General features: G+C 36.1%; 1 protein-coding gene across 1 annotated transcript; it reads right to left on the bottom strand.

Moving 5' to 3' along the window:
• Positions 1–776: 776 nt before the first annotated feature.
• LOC131331420 (transcription factor bHLH94-like) lies at positions 777–4,233 on the bottom strand. The gene is made up of 3 exons (XM_058365344.1): positions 3,630–4,233; positions 1,902–2,330; positions 777–1,013 (listed from the first exon to the last, which is right to left on the bottom strand). Exons 1-3 carry the CDS (start codon positions 4,086–4,088, stop codon positions 918–920), a joined length of 984 nt encoding a protein of 327 aa, XP_058221327.1. The 5' UTR covers positions 4,089–4,233; the 3' UTR covers positions 777–917.
• Positions 4,234–15,207: the final 10,974 nt, after the last annotated feature.

Below are 15,207 nucleotides of genomic sequence, written 5' to 3'. Positions count from 1 at the left end.
GTGGAGCAAAGAGCAACGAAATGGAGCCCTATCACAATTCCAAAGTAGATTGGGCCGAAGGCCCAGAAGTTTCGTAATTTGGGGGGTAACGGTGTTATAAGGGTATTATGGGTATTCAAGCCATAATACGGATTAGGGCAGGAATAGAAGATGTATAAAAGTTTTCTATTATAAAACCCCATGTACCGTGATCATCAAATAATAAAGACTGCTCTCTTCCTCCCGTGGATGTACCCAATTTTGGGAAACCAAGTATATTGCTGTGTCAATTCTTTATTGTTTTATACTACTTGTGAATCATGTGCGTGTGTGTTTCGATCCTAACAACTTTTATATATGTGAGTATACTCGGTATTTTTTTTGCATGCATGTATTTGGTACACTAACGATTAATGTACTAGAATGATGTTGCTTAAAAGACCACACACTTTCTTGTTTTTGAATTTAATTACTGTGCTTAATTTCTGTTTCAAAAACCTTTCCAATTTTCTCAACACCTCTTCATAAGCGAAAAGTCTACGCCCACCCCTCTTTTTTACCATTTCCTTCGCCGCACTCAATCTCACCGTTGAAGAGTGTCTCACTGTTAACTTTTATGTGAATCCGGATCATTAATTGCCGAGATGGACGGTGAGATTGAAAGAGCGGTGAAACCGTGCGGTGGGTTTAGCACTGCTCTTTTGTAAGTGTATTTGAGTCATCTGTCACACTAGAGGGATACAATTTTCAATGTAGACAAACTGCGTCTAACTAACTAGCAAGTAGGGTGAAAAAAATTTCCAAAATCGTACACCGAAATTAATATGCCATGAAAAACTAATTAGAAATAAAGGCCGGCTCAAACTACATTGAAATTCTTCGCAACAGAAAAAAGCTAAACTTATCACAATTGATCAGACATAGAGGGTGCGTTTCAGCTATACAAAAGCAGCTTCTTCCTCGACTCTGCCAAGCAACTGATTAACAGCGTCAGCGATTTCATCAACCGTCGTCAGCCGGCACCCATCCTCAATCTGCATGAATTTGTGCATAGAAGAGTCAGGAGATCGAAGATGTAGCATTGGTAAAAAAAGTTGTGCAAAGTCAGGTCATTGACTCAGACCAGGCAAGCATCCCATCTAGCATAACAAGAGAAGTACATGGCCAATATTGGAAGTACTCGAGCCCATCGATAGTTGAAAGGCGGGCAGAGCCATGTTTAGCGAGAGGTATATTTAGTTGGGAGGCCGGCAAATTATGCTCGTTCACAATGCATGAAAGGATTTGGGTAGCAGATCAGGAACCGCCGCGTTTCAACCGATAAGCACCCCCAGGCCATTTGCCGAAGAAGAAATAAGTTGGTGGGAAAGTGACGAGAAACTAAACAAAAATTTGGCTTCTCAATTGTTACTAAAGCATATGTTGTAGCAATTTTATGGGCACAATTTGACATAGAAAATATCAATTGTGTTTAGAAAATTGATTTTAGCACTCCACTTTTAGCTATTAGCACTTCACTTTTTTTTATTATTTGAAATTACAACAATACCTTTTAAAGTGAATTAACACTAACAAAATAAAGAGTAATTTAGTAATTTCACATAGGATAAAGACAAAATGTGGAATGCCAATAGTTAAATGTGGAGTGACAAAATCACTTTTCTTGTATTAATAGCCCAAAAATATATCAGGTACTATACCAAATAATCTACGGTAGAGAGAGTGTGAGTCAACTGACAACCAGAAATAACAGGAAGTCTTTGATTTAGAGTTCGACTATTCCCGTCGCGTGTTATCAATTTCTATTTCGGACTAGTCCGTATGGGGCTTGATAATGACTTTAATTGAACTCTTCGGAAGTGAAACTTGGAATTAGTTACGAGCTTAACCAGTCCATTGGGATTAATTTATCCACGACTAACCTTAACACTGAGTGAGTACAGAACCATTTGGTCAGCTGTGGTAACACTAAGGTGAAGGACAGAGAGTCGGAGACACTGAAGCCCAGCCACCAATTTCAACAGCTGTCTGGGCCGTCTCTTTGAAAGTACCTTCAGACTCGCATGGCTCTCCACAATCGTCACTTCTATGTCGCCGAATGCCACCGGCGGCGGCTTGTCTGCCGCGGCCAGTGAGCTGGTATCAGTACAGTTGTTCTTCGAACTTGTCGAGTACTGAGGGAAGGCGAAGAAGTCCGCGAAAAGGGAAGGAGAGGATAGGCCATTGTTGTAATTAGGAGGATGTTGTTGTTGTTGGGGAGTTGTTCTCTTGTGAGCTTCTAGGGTTTGAAGAAGATGTTCTAGCTCCTTCACGAAATTAATAGCGCCTCCAATAATTGATGCTTGGTCTCCCTGCATTTCAAGAACGGTACATAATTGGAAACGTCAAAAAACAGAGGAAAAATAACAAAAAGGTAATGAAAAAAAAGAAAAGAAGCTGAAAATGAAAAAATAAAAGAAAAAGTAGTTACCGTTTCAAATCACTCACAGCCAAATTTCCATGTGATCATCGTGGCATTACACTGAGTCTAATTTTTTTTATAACCAAATGTTCGGATCAGCATTACACGATTTTCAGACCCCAATTTCAACTTCACGGAATGGGAGGGGCTATAGTGCACCCACCCCGGTGCAGACAACTTGGATTTAATCCGAGCTCCTATAAATCCTAGCCGTCCATTGTTTGGATGAAAATCTGAGCCGTCCATTGCCGAGATTGACGGCCGAATTGGCCACACTACATGTATAGAGCGAGGGTACACTACAGCACCCCTGGGTCCCAACTTCACACGCTCTGTCCTCCCAAAACGGATGTCTCATTTCTTTATTAGACTATTAATTTGATTTTAGTTGTTAGGGAACTCTCATTAACTCGTGTATCATTTTGTTGTTGCCATTATATAAAACACTACAATATAAAACACTCTCATTAATAGTTTTCTACTGATGGGGAAAATCGACAATCGCAATAAGAAATTTGCAAAGTAAAAGCTACGTTTAGAATCAGGTAAATGACTTTTCTTTTTACAACATTCATTTGCGAAATTATTTATATTTTCATGTTAGAATTTTTTTTAATTGACTTGAATAAAGTTTACGAGTAAGCAGAGATTTCGGGAGAAAGCATCAAAAAAGCATATTAACAATTAAGATACAGTATATACAGTCCGACTAATCAAAGGCTAATAAGAAACTCAAAAGAGTGGAGTAGGTAAGAAAGCAACTTGAAAGTTGACTTTGAAGTATGCGGAGATTATCTCTTGCTAAAAGTAAATGAAAGCTCCATATATTGAGGAAAAAGGGGTAGTAATTATGTAATGTTAACTAGAAAGTTAGAGAAAAATGATTGACTATTAATTCAATGTTCTCGGAGCAACATCACGTAATATTTTAGATCATTCCTCTGTATTAATAGTTAGTGTAAAATTTACAAACTTTGTGCGGTGGAAAAGGAGTGTTGCTCCAAGAACACTTGGACAAATAAGTAGGAATAAATATTTTTTGAATTAAATGTGATGTATTAATTATAAAAAAATGATAGTTTCATGAAACGGAAATTAAAGTATTTATTTAAAAATCTTAGCCAAATGGGACCTTATTAATCTTTCATTAGGGAGAGGGAAGAAGTGCATTGGACTAAAATGAACTAACCCTTGGAACATAAGAAGCCGGCATCAACGACCGAACGGCGGCGAGGTACTCATTCATCTGTTTCCGGCGGTTCCGCTCAACTACAATGTGAGTCATCCTCTGGCTCTCCAATTCTTCCTTGTTCTTCGAGCTCTTCGTCCGCCGCCTCTTCTGCCGCCGAACCGCCTCGGTCGACGGTGCTTCCACCGGAGGTCCCTCTCCACCGAAGAACCGGTCACCGGTGCAGGCCTCCGGCGACGAGTTGGGACATTCCCAACATTCCATCACATTTTGCCTCACAGAAGAAGAAGAGGAATCCCAATTGGCTCCAATAATATTGTTGCCGTGGTCCATAATGGTATCAAAAATTCCAACATAGCCAAACGGGTCTTGTGGGTATTCCACCGTTTCTAATGCCATATGGGTTTTGGGGGGGCTTAACCGATCGATGCTTTGATATGCCCTCCTTTGATCCCACATGCACCTTATCTCTTTTGTAGATTTCACTCTGATCTTCTCTTCATTGTTTTTTGTTTCACATGTAGACAAATTAATTATCTTTTTTGTGGAGAGGGTTGAGAGGGCAGAAAAGGTTGGGAGCTCACGGCCTCAGAACTGTTTCGAGAGAGAGAGAGAGAGAGAGAGAGAGAGATTTTGAAGGATAAAGTCCAAACCAAGTAGCCCTTTATCTTCCTTTAGTTGGGCATCACCTTCGAACTCTAGGAAGTAGGAACTCTCGGATTCGGAAACCCTGTAGTGCACCTTGCACTATACTATAAGATGTATAGGGCGCATCACATCCGTCGTGAGTGTTTGCAAGGGTCCAGATTAAATGAAATTTTTTCGGAAAAATGTTAAACTCTTTTCCGGAAAAATAAAAATCACATCTCAACCATTTATTGTCAAGATCGATAGCCTGTGTGCGTCCTACAAGGTGCCTTGCAAGGCCTTGCATGACGGGATTTTCCAATCCGGAACTCCCCACCTTTCCTTTTGTGGCGATTGTGGACCCACGCTCAACTTTTGTGTATCTCTATTGTTATTATTATTATTATTCATTTTGTTTGGTTGTCAGTTTTGAGATTAATTATTAAGATAAAAAAATTCTATAAGGCTCCATTTGTTTTGAGGTAAAATGTTTTACAATGGAAAATATTTTTCATGTAAAATGTTTTTTCAGAAAACAAACTTCAAAATTTTATTTTCAGGTGTTTGGTTGGCACTTGAAAATATTTTCAGAAATCAACAAAATAGTAAAGAGAGGTCTAGAGGAAGGCTTAAACGGTGGAGATATTTGAGAATATTGGAATTGAACGTGGGTCAGGACTGACAATCGAGGAAACTGAGCAGTGAAAATTGCCATAGAAGGCAGCGAGTTCACTTCGGAAAATAACTTACGAAAAATTTAAGGGTAAGTCATTTCATCCAATTAATGAAAAATGTTTTATATGAAAAATATTTTCCTCATTTTTTACACAATCGAACACTGAAAAATAGGTAAAACATTTTACGCCCAAACAAACGGAGCCTATATTTGCATATTTTTTTCGTCTTTAAACAATTTTTTAACTTTATTAAATACGGACGACGAAATAGCCAAAAAAAATTGGAATTTTTTTTTGGAGAATTAAACAAAGTGATTATTATTATTTGTTATCGTTGTAGGTCATGACGGCCTTGAGTCAGAGCTATATATAGCACGGAACTCCCACTTTACTCTTGTGGCGACTGGCGACTGGGGACTCGCCGCCAACTATTGGGGGTGATTTCCATTTTTGTAGTATGTTTGTAAGTAGAGAATAATTTATTTACGGAGCTCCGTGAATAAGTTATTACGGAGATCGTCTAAAACACTTTTGGACGACCGAGATTGAGCGCCTCCGTAAATATCTTATTCACAGCTTTTCCGTGATTAGTTATTCTCTTGTAAGTATAGGTTAGTGTAGTTCCTAACTATGGTTTGATATTTAGAACCTTAATATATTATCCCTAGAAATGTAGTTCCTAACTTCTGTAATATAATCATACATCGGTTGATTTCATATAGTTTTAGACAACAAATACTAAGTAAATATCAGAATTAGATGTCCAAAATTTTATTACATGACTGATACGATACAATACGGATCGTTTGATATTTAGAACCTTGATTATCCCTAGAAAAGATCGATTAGAGTCGACAGGGGAGAGACAGAAATTTTGACGCATTGCAATTTGAGGTCTGAGGTGACCTTATCTTACGTTCATACTGTCGTATGGTCCCCATGTAAATTCACAGAATCACAAGGATGGTAAGCTCACAATGGGACCCCATGTATAGGAAGTTGGTTTCTACAGCAACGTTGTAGTACCACTTTGGAATTCGCATCTTTTGGCACATGAGGCCTCTGATTAGGTCACATATAATGTTGAGAAGTTTAAAAGAGAGAGAGAGTGTGTGGTCGGCTTATGGGGAGAGAGTGGTTGGATTTGAACCTTCTAAAACACATTTGGACGATTCGGATGTGTGTTGGGTATCGCCACGTGGTACGCAATTAACACCCAGCGGCGGAGCCAGGATTTAACTAAGCGGGTGTCACTGTTAAAATGAAGTTCACTAGTATATGTTTTTTTTGGGTAATGCAGGGTGTTCCGGGCTAACTTGCATACATTTTGAACTAATCCCTATAGCCCATCTCACAGGCGTTTCACACGCTTGTGCGTGGGGTAAAGTAGCCCCAAAAATTGCTAGTAAGGATAATCGAACTTGACACATTCGGAATGAGAAAACTTCTAAGTCCCGTGCCAAGACCAACTGGCTAATCTATTGGGGTTTCTCTACTAAGTACTATATGTTACATGTTGTTGGTACGTTGTAATACAAAGAGAAAAGTTAAACGTAGAACCAGACTTTGTCTCGGACTTTATTTGTTTGTTAGAATGATTTAAGGTTTGATTCAACAATCTTGTAGTCTTTAAATGAAAGTAATTGAAATTTTTTTTATCATCCAAACCGTTCATTTATTTGTTGTTATTTTTTATAGATAAATACCTAATCAACTATCTTTAGTATAAATTTTTTTTTCCGGAATCGTGCCACCCCCACCCCCATACACCTCCCCTATTTGCATCCAAAAATTTCTCCACAGTGTTTGATCATGGCGGAGTTGGAAGCCTGCCCATGCATGGCAAGACCCGGTGTGCCAACCATATGGGCTTCATTTTGAGCATGAAAATATAATTCGGGCCCTCCCCATTGTGGACCTCGACGCATAGAATGCACCTCTAAAAAATCGTGTTAATCGAATATTGATACCCTGGTGATGAAACTAATTATCTGGGCAGAGTATTTTTTAAATCATACTTGCCATTTATTTCTTCAAGACAAATGTGTTCCGCCAGTAAACTTAAAAAGATATTCGATCAAGATAATTTTACAAGACATGTGAGTCCACGTCTCCAAAAGAGACCTTTCTGGTCACGTTTTTGACTGGAGGAGACTAGCTTATTGAAACACAATAATACATTGAGGCCAAGGCGCAGCAGTGCCCCCAACTCTGAACAGGAAACCATTTATTTGCAACGATAGTTTTTCCTTTAGTTTCATTTTGATTCATCGAAGGGGATCAAGGCTAATTTCCTGGAATTACCCTCTTACCCCTCTACCAAAAAAAAAAAAAAATCAAAGGGGATCAAGGCTAATATCGTCCTTCAAATACATATGTTTTTCTCTCCTTGCTAGCGACGCTTGGAGTCACCTTACCCCACGTAGGGCCGACTTTGAGATTCTCGGAGCCTAAAATGATTTTATGAGGGGGAAAAAAAATTCGTATGGGGAATGAAAAAAGAGGCCCCTAAGACTTAACCATGTACTTCTTGGATAGAGGAACTAAGTTTTACCACTAGACTAGCTAGCTTATTTGTTATATAAGTGCTAGATTAAATATATTTTACATATTTGGTTATATCTATCTGTGGCCCTAATTTTGATCCAAAATTCGAGAGTTTAAGTTTGCCGCCTTACTCGTATTGGCTCAGAGCCGGCCCTGACCTCATGAGTAAGCAAGTGAAACGGTTGTAGGAGAGACTGTAAAGATTAATTCAAAATGCTCACAAACTTGCCCGAGACACCCTGCATGACTAAATAAAGAAAATACACCTCTTTCATTTTACTATCGCATTACCAATCTAAAGAAGTGCCCATATGATAAGAGCGATTATGCATGCTATGTTTGGTTTGCTTCTCAAAAAGAATTTTTCAAAAAATTTGCTCTAAATTTCTCTACTTCTAACATTTATATTTCTATTTCTCTCCATTTATTACCTATACTATTTTTTAAAAAAATTTCAAAAACCAATCCAAATAAGGCAGCAGTGTTTTTGTAGCTAGCAGCCTAGCACCGTTAGGTAATGATATAGGAGTCCTTTTCATTAGCATGAGAGCCCTACATTTTATGGTGAGATCCACGAAGATATATCGATGAAAAAGAGCCATGGAGCACAATACAACGGTGCTCGAGCAGTACTTAATAAATTTTCCCATCATACGAAATTACGAATCCTTGGGTTTCATTTGGTAATAATGTGGTCGGACACTGGCGTAGGAGATGACGATGAGATGGGGTTGTTGATTATAGTACTAGCTAGTACTGTAGCAGAGATTCTTGCGAGATCTGGAAAAAAGGTTGCTGCCTTTTTAGAAAGAGAGAGAGGGGGAAGCCCAATGTTATTAGTCCGCTTGGTTGGGTAGGTTTGTTCTCCACACTATTTTGAATATTAAAGTTTGATTTTTGGAATTCAGCTGCAACAAATTAATTTTGTATGAATTTTCAAGTTTCGACATTGATAGCCTACCTTTGACCGAATTAGGAAGGGAATTATTGAGATGAGCGTAAATTAATTTAGACATCCGAACACAAGGAGGGAGAGAGAGAGAGAGAGAGAGAGGGACGGACGGGGAGAAAGGGTCGAAAAACTCTGGGGAATCCATGTGACAACACAAACAAGCAATTCTGTGATCACCTCCGACGAGATCTGTGTCCTCTTTTCTCACGACAACTGCAATTATGTGTAGCTTTTTTAAGGCTTTGCGGGTGTTTACCAGAAATTATTTTTGCAAATTCTGAAATTCTAGCTTTGCAAAATCAGTTTAGAGTGTTTACCAAAATTTATGTAAATAAAAGATTCTTGGATTCTATGAATTTTGAAAAGCTAGAAAAGAAATAAAATTCAGAAAATTTCAAAGCTTGGTTTGGATAGCTTTTGGAGCTTTTGGGATCAGGTTTTAGGTTTTATGGTTTATATAAGCCGATTTTTCAGCTTTTTTACAGTAATTTATTAGCTTTCACTGCAAATTAATCATAATTTTACAATTATGGTAAAAATGTTTATTTACATTTTCTTAAATCGAGAAATTGCATCGGAATCTGAAGCTAAAATCTAAAATTTGTATCAGCAGCTATCGCAAACATGCCCTTAGATTAAAGATCGGAAACACACATTTTTCAAAAGCAATTCAAACCATCAATTAGGCTAAAATTTGTGTATGTTGATGTGATATCAATCAACAAACGTTAATGAATGTACTATTTTGATATATATGTAGGCATTCAACCAGGTATATATTAATAATAGAGAATAAATTTTATCCACCACCGGTGTAAAACCCCACTTTTTCACCACCGCCTATTATGAGCCACATTGAGTGTCTGTTATTGTGATCTGAATTGTTCATATTTTAAGACCTGTAATATAGTATTGCATATAGTATTGCAATGCAAAAAATCAGCTTAATCGGAAGCCGATAGATATATCAAAATTTAAATTTTGGTTTATAAAATGGATGATCTAATTTCTGTCAATAATAATAAACATAAACTATTCATTATACAAAGCAAATTCAATTTTTGATACACCTATCGACGTCCGATCACGTTTATTTTTTGAATAGATACACCACTATGTGGGGTCTACAAAATGAATGGTTCAGATCAACAATAAATACACGATAGGACCAAAAAAGGTGGTGGTGAAAAAGTGGGATTTTCCACCGCACGTGGAAAGAATTTAATGTCATATTAATATATGACAAAGGATTTTTTTATGTTGCGCCCTTGCAATCTCATGAATCAACAGAACAGAGTGGTACTCTGCTTTTCTCGATAAGACATTCTTTAGATTTTAACTGTCGCCCTCTTTGGCTTCTGATTCGAATGGAATATTAGACACACCCTAGCAAAATATAAAAAATAAATAAATGGGAAGATGAACCAAACCCATTTGGCATTTTTCCAATGTATCAAACGAAATCGTACTTTTAAGTGATTCTATGACCCTTTTTTTCTCTTGAAAGGGAGCGATTTGATTACTGAATATTGCATTAAGGGAGTGCGAATTGACAAATGCAAATACTTTAGGTAAGAACCTTAATAGAACTGGACCTTAGTTCTGATTTTTGTTCGGGAACCGATTCACCTCATTTCCTAAATATTTACGCTAAGTGAATTAACTAATTTGAAAAAAGATTTCAAAGGGGATAAAAAATGGATCCGATAAACAATCGGAAAATGATAATGGCAAAATTGTTACATTAAAAAATTGGACTACAAGTCCGTTGGTAACCCCCAAATTGCTACGTACATTAAAAAATTGAAAATAAGGACAGTTAAAATCATTGCGTCTGTTGTTACCCGTAGTAGGTCATTAGAGATGATAGAAATAAAAAGCACACTCAATTATTTTTTTCCAATATACTGTATAATGGAGTATCTATTTGATCTTCTAAATTAGTCAAAACTTCATTGTTTTGATTAACCTTTGATATGATAGGCATTTCCGGATAACACGTTACTTATTTGATTTCCCGTTTCAAATCAAACCCGTTATATAAGCTCTAATGAATGATAATTTTTGTCGTGAGCCCTGTTAATTAGTTCGCTTGCTTGCTCATTTTACTTTTATTATTTGCTTATTTTCTGAAGAAAGCAAATAAACAAAATGAGCTAAACTCAGATTGGTTACATTAATAAGGGGGTGATGGTCTTGAACAAGCAATAATTCCCAAATTATTTTACGCTCCTGATTTTGTCACTCACTTTTTTGTTAACGCTACGCCCCTGCAAGTGCAGTGTCGTTAACAAAAAAGGGAATGGCAAAATTATTTCCCTTATTTTAGCATTCGCTTAATTTGAGTGAAAAAGAAAATAAGATGGTGAACCGAACCAGCAAAAAATGAAAAAGGCCAAAATTAGTGAAATAAAAACTATGGAAACTTGGTTTTAGAAGGCAATGGCGTATGCAGAAAGCATTACTCCAAGTGATTGCTATCGTACTAAAGTATTTTTAATTGTCTAAATTTTTCAGTAGTGTCTTACAGGAAATATACCATTCTTACAAGTAAGATGTTTTGACAAATATATAAATTATTGCTTGTCCGGATGAACAACCGAGATTCAACTGCAGAAGATTGCAGAGAAGCCAGCTCATTTTTAGAAGAACTTAAGTGGGTTTGGATTGAGAAGTTAAGTAATTTTTTTTCTTTATTTGAACTTTTTTTTTCCTTTATTTATTTTGCATCAAACTTTTGTGATTTATTGATTTGTCTCGACTAGAGGAATCGAAAAAGTAAAAAAAAAATGATTGAAACTCATAATTTTTTAAATAAAGACAAAAATAAGTTAACAAATGAACTTTTTCTTTTTCTTTTTCTTATCTTCTTGAAAAAAATTATGAGTTTTGATCAAAATGTTTTACTTTTTCGATTCTTCTTGCCGAGATGAATCAATAAGTCATAAAAGTTTGACGTAAAATTATATGAATTTTTTTTGAATAAAAACAAAAAAAAGGTCACTGTTTTACTTTTAAAGCCAAATTGAATCTCAATTTGATGTCCCAGGCTTTGTCACCCTCACGTAACCAAGAATGTCCCTAAAAGCTTTTAAAAACAAACAGCAAATCATCAACTAGTAGGGGAGATATCGGTCCGGTTTCGACCGGTTTGGGTGTATTTTTTGGTCGAAACCGGTTATCCGGTTTGAGATTTTTAGAAACCGGAACCGATTGAGATAAAACCGGTCCGGTTTCGACCGGCTCAACTGGTTTCGGTCCGGTTTATCCGGTTTTCATTCATGGGCCATATTTTTTACTCAACACATCAAAAAATTCACAATTGAACCCATAAAATATTAACCAAAAATCTATAATTCAACCCCTTTTTTTGGGCCAACAAAAAAGGATCAATTTTGAGCCCAATACATAAAAAAAAAACCCATAAAAACATAATTAAGCCCATAAAAATAGTTTTTATATAATAAATATATTTATTAGACCAATATACACCACAAAAATATCAACCAAAAACCCATAATTCAACCCCTCCCCTATGTTTTTATATATATATATGTATATATTATACATATATATAACCGGTAACCGGTTTTTAAAACACAAAAATCGGATCGAAATTATTTTTCCGGTTTATAAACCGGAACCGGATCGAAATTATTCAACCGGTTTTAAAAATCCAATCCGGTCTGATTTTTCCGGTTTTGATCGATTTTCCGGTTTTGAGTAATAGCCCTATCAACTAGTATAAAAGGAGACATAAAAACTAATGGCACGTGTTCAAGCGCAAAGCAGGGCGGCGCCAAAAAAGTCTTGCGTGCATGTGAGCGCCGTGCACAAGTTTTCGTCGGCTTACATGTTTCTTTTTTCTTTTTATTTTTGTTTTTGGGAGCTGGACTTTTACATTTTACTATTTTTTTACTCTATTCTATTGAATTTTTTTTTTATATTTTGCTATCATCTAAATGCTTTTTCATTTTCATAATCTATTCTGATCATAATTCAAAATCTAAAATTTATCGTCAAAAATTAAAACATAATCAACTCCCAAACACCTTAGTTAGTTATGTTTATGTAGTGGGAATTCGTTAGAGATCTATTTAAATAAAAATTATAAAAATGAATCAATTGAGTTAACTAAAATGGATTGTTCGGACTATTCAATAAACCATGGAATTGGGGTCTACCTCAAATTCTTTCTTTCTTTCTTTCTTTTGTGTGTGTGTGTTTGCTGTTAGTCTGCCTCAAATTCTGGTAACCTGCTTATTTTTTGTTTTCCATTCTTTCTCTTTTTTTTCTTTTTTTTTTGTTGGGTTAGTTGCACGTTAGAATTTTCCAGAGGGATCCACCAATCATGAAGTTGGTGCCAAGCATAATGATCCCAACTTTCTTTTTAATTATATATATAGAATAGTCTACTACAAATTAAGCATCCCCCATGGTGTACAATATGTACCAAAATAGGTTGGCAAAAATATTCAAAATCAGATCTCATTAAACCTAGCTAGCCTTACTCCTTGGTTAACACTTCTCTTTTTCATTCTTGGTTTGTCTTGTTATTGTGGTACGTACATCAAGGGATGACATATGGGGAAAAAATTCTTCTGTATATCACCCCTCATGCTTGCCTAGCACCACCGCTGCCAACCCTTCAAGGCAATTTTTTTTTTTTTTGTTCTGTGTTTAAATATATGTAGCGGATATATATATATATATATATATATATATATATATTTATCTATATATATATATATATATATATTCATTAACATCATGAGATTACAATCTTTTTTTTTTTTTTTGATAGGCAATAAAATTTTATTAAAACTCGACATGGGGTACATCGAGGGGAAAACCAAATACTAGCCTCAGAGACTGAAGCATACTATGAGGCCAAATGAGACAAAAAGAAGCGGAAAGATACATTCAATGAAAAATTGAATTGGTCCAAAATTGAAGACTAAATTTTAAATCCGTCCTTGAAGTGGATAGGGGGGTATAAGTAATTTTTTTTGCTAGTGTTGAGGTGTGGGGGTATAAGTATTTTTGAAGACCAAAATTGAAGACTTATATCTGCTGCTCCTCATATCTCTCTCCGTACTTGAATCAGACGCCCTCCTCAACCCAAAAAAATGGCTCTCAAACACCAACAACCTCAATCAGACGCCCTCCTTGCTTTGCAATGTCAAAGACCCGTGGGTAGGCATCATATGTAATGGCGGTGTTTCGACGGGTCTCCATCTCACCCAAATGAATCTATTTGGGAAAATAGACGTGGACATTTTGCTTGAAGTCTCCACCATTTGGACCAATTTGGGGATTTAGGTCAGGCTAGCTAGGTTTTTTCGTGGGGAAGGAGGTGGAATGGAATGACCAATATGCCCTTTTAAAGTTGTCACGTAGATGGCACATGGCATGGGTGTTTTCCGTCCAAATTTTGGACGGAAGGCTACAGAAGGGTCACATTGGAACGCAGCCGAAATTGTAAGGTTATTCCTGTCCAAATTAAAATCAGAAGGACTGAAGTGAAATTCGCGTAAAAGTCGAAGGGATATAAGAGAAATTTACCCTTTATTCTCGCTCAAACACCACATGACCCAAACAGAACTTTGTTGATTTGGTTGATCAATTGATTTGATTCCATTAGTTAATATTGCTAAAATAAAAAGTAAGCATATGCATGGGCCCCTGGATGAATCTCCCATTATATGTGTTTAGTCGACATATAGTGTATATCCTTATTGTCACCTTGGTGACACAAGGAATTAAATGAGGTAATGCCTGGCTGCAGAACAAAAGGATGAGCCAATCATATTTGTATAAATGCATTCATTTGAATACGATGTTACACGAAAAAGACCCAGTGGGACAGCTGCTAGCTATGTCACACCACCACAATATAGTATATATATAAGCACGAAAAGTACATCATTGCTTGATTATTCCTGCATTACCTTATTAGGGCTTTCATTCGGCTAAATAAGTTATTTGGCTTTTTTTTTGTTCTTATTCAAATTTTTTCTGTATTTGTTAGTATTTCGTCTATTTTTTTAGGATAATTGCTTTGTTATGACGAGAGTAATCTAAAAATTAAAAATTACGATCAAAATCTATTTTTTTTAAATAAAAATGAAAATAAGCCAATAAGCCATTTTTTCATCTTTATTAAAAAAAATTTGGATTTCGATCGTAATTTTTTACTTTTTAGATTTCTCTTGTTGTGACAAAGCAATAATCCTCAAAAAATTGACAAAAAACTAAAAAGTGAAAAAAAAAAATTGAATAAGAATAAAAAATAAGCCAAATGGCTTATTTAGCCGAATGATGCCTAAAGTCTTGTTTTTGTATTTTTCTTTTTTTAGAAAATTTTTATTGGCACCCTGTTGGATCGGTTTGGATTTTGAGGAAGATTTTTGAAAGTAATGAGTGAGGAGAGATAGGTAGAGAAAATTTATTGAAGACCGTACCCAGAGATTTTGAGACCACAAAGCGAACAAGCCTTTATCTCAAGTGTTTATGATCCACACTAATTACTGGGGAAAATGACTGCTCAGAACGTGTTTTGATAATTAATAACTACCAATGACATGTTGAAAATATTTGTTAATGTTGCGGACGAGTTTTGAGAGCTTGGAGTTAATTTCTTGGCTCATGGTACACCTTTTCGGTATCAATAACGCTACTCGATCGTATTTATTTAGGCTATAAAAGTTCGGAAGAAATAAGGTGGATCAGCAGCCACTTGAGCAATGGGTGGGTCCCATTTGATAAGGAGCCT

Source organism: Rhododendron vialii, chromosome 6a (genome assembly GCF_030253575.1).
Source record: "Rhododendron vialii isolate Sample 1 chromosome 6a, ASM3025357v1".
In the NCBI taxonomy this organism is placed as follows: Eukaryota; Viridiplantae; Streptophyta; class Magnoliopsida; order Ericales; family Ericaceae; genus Rhododendron; species Rhododendron vialii.
Note: the sequence above shows the minus strand (reverse complement) of the source record. Positions and strands in the feature narration are given on the sequence as shown.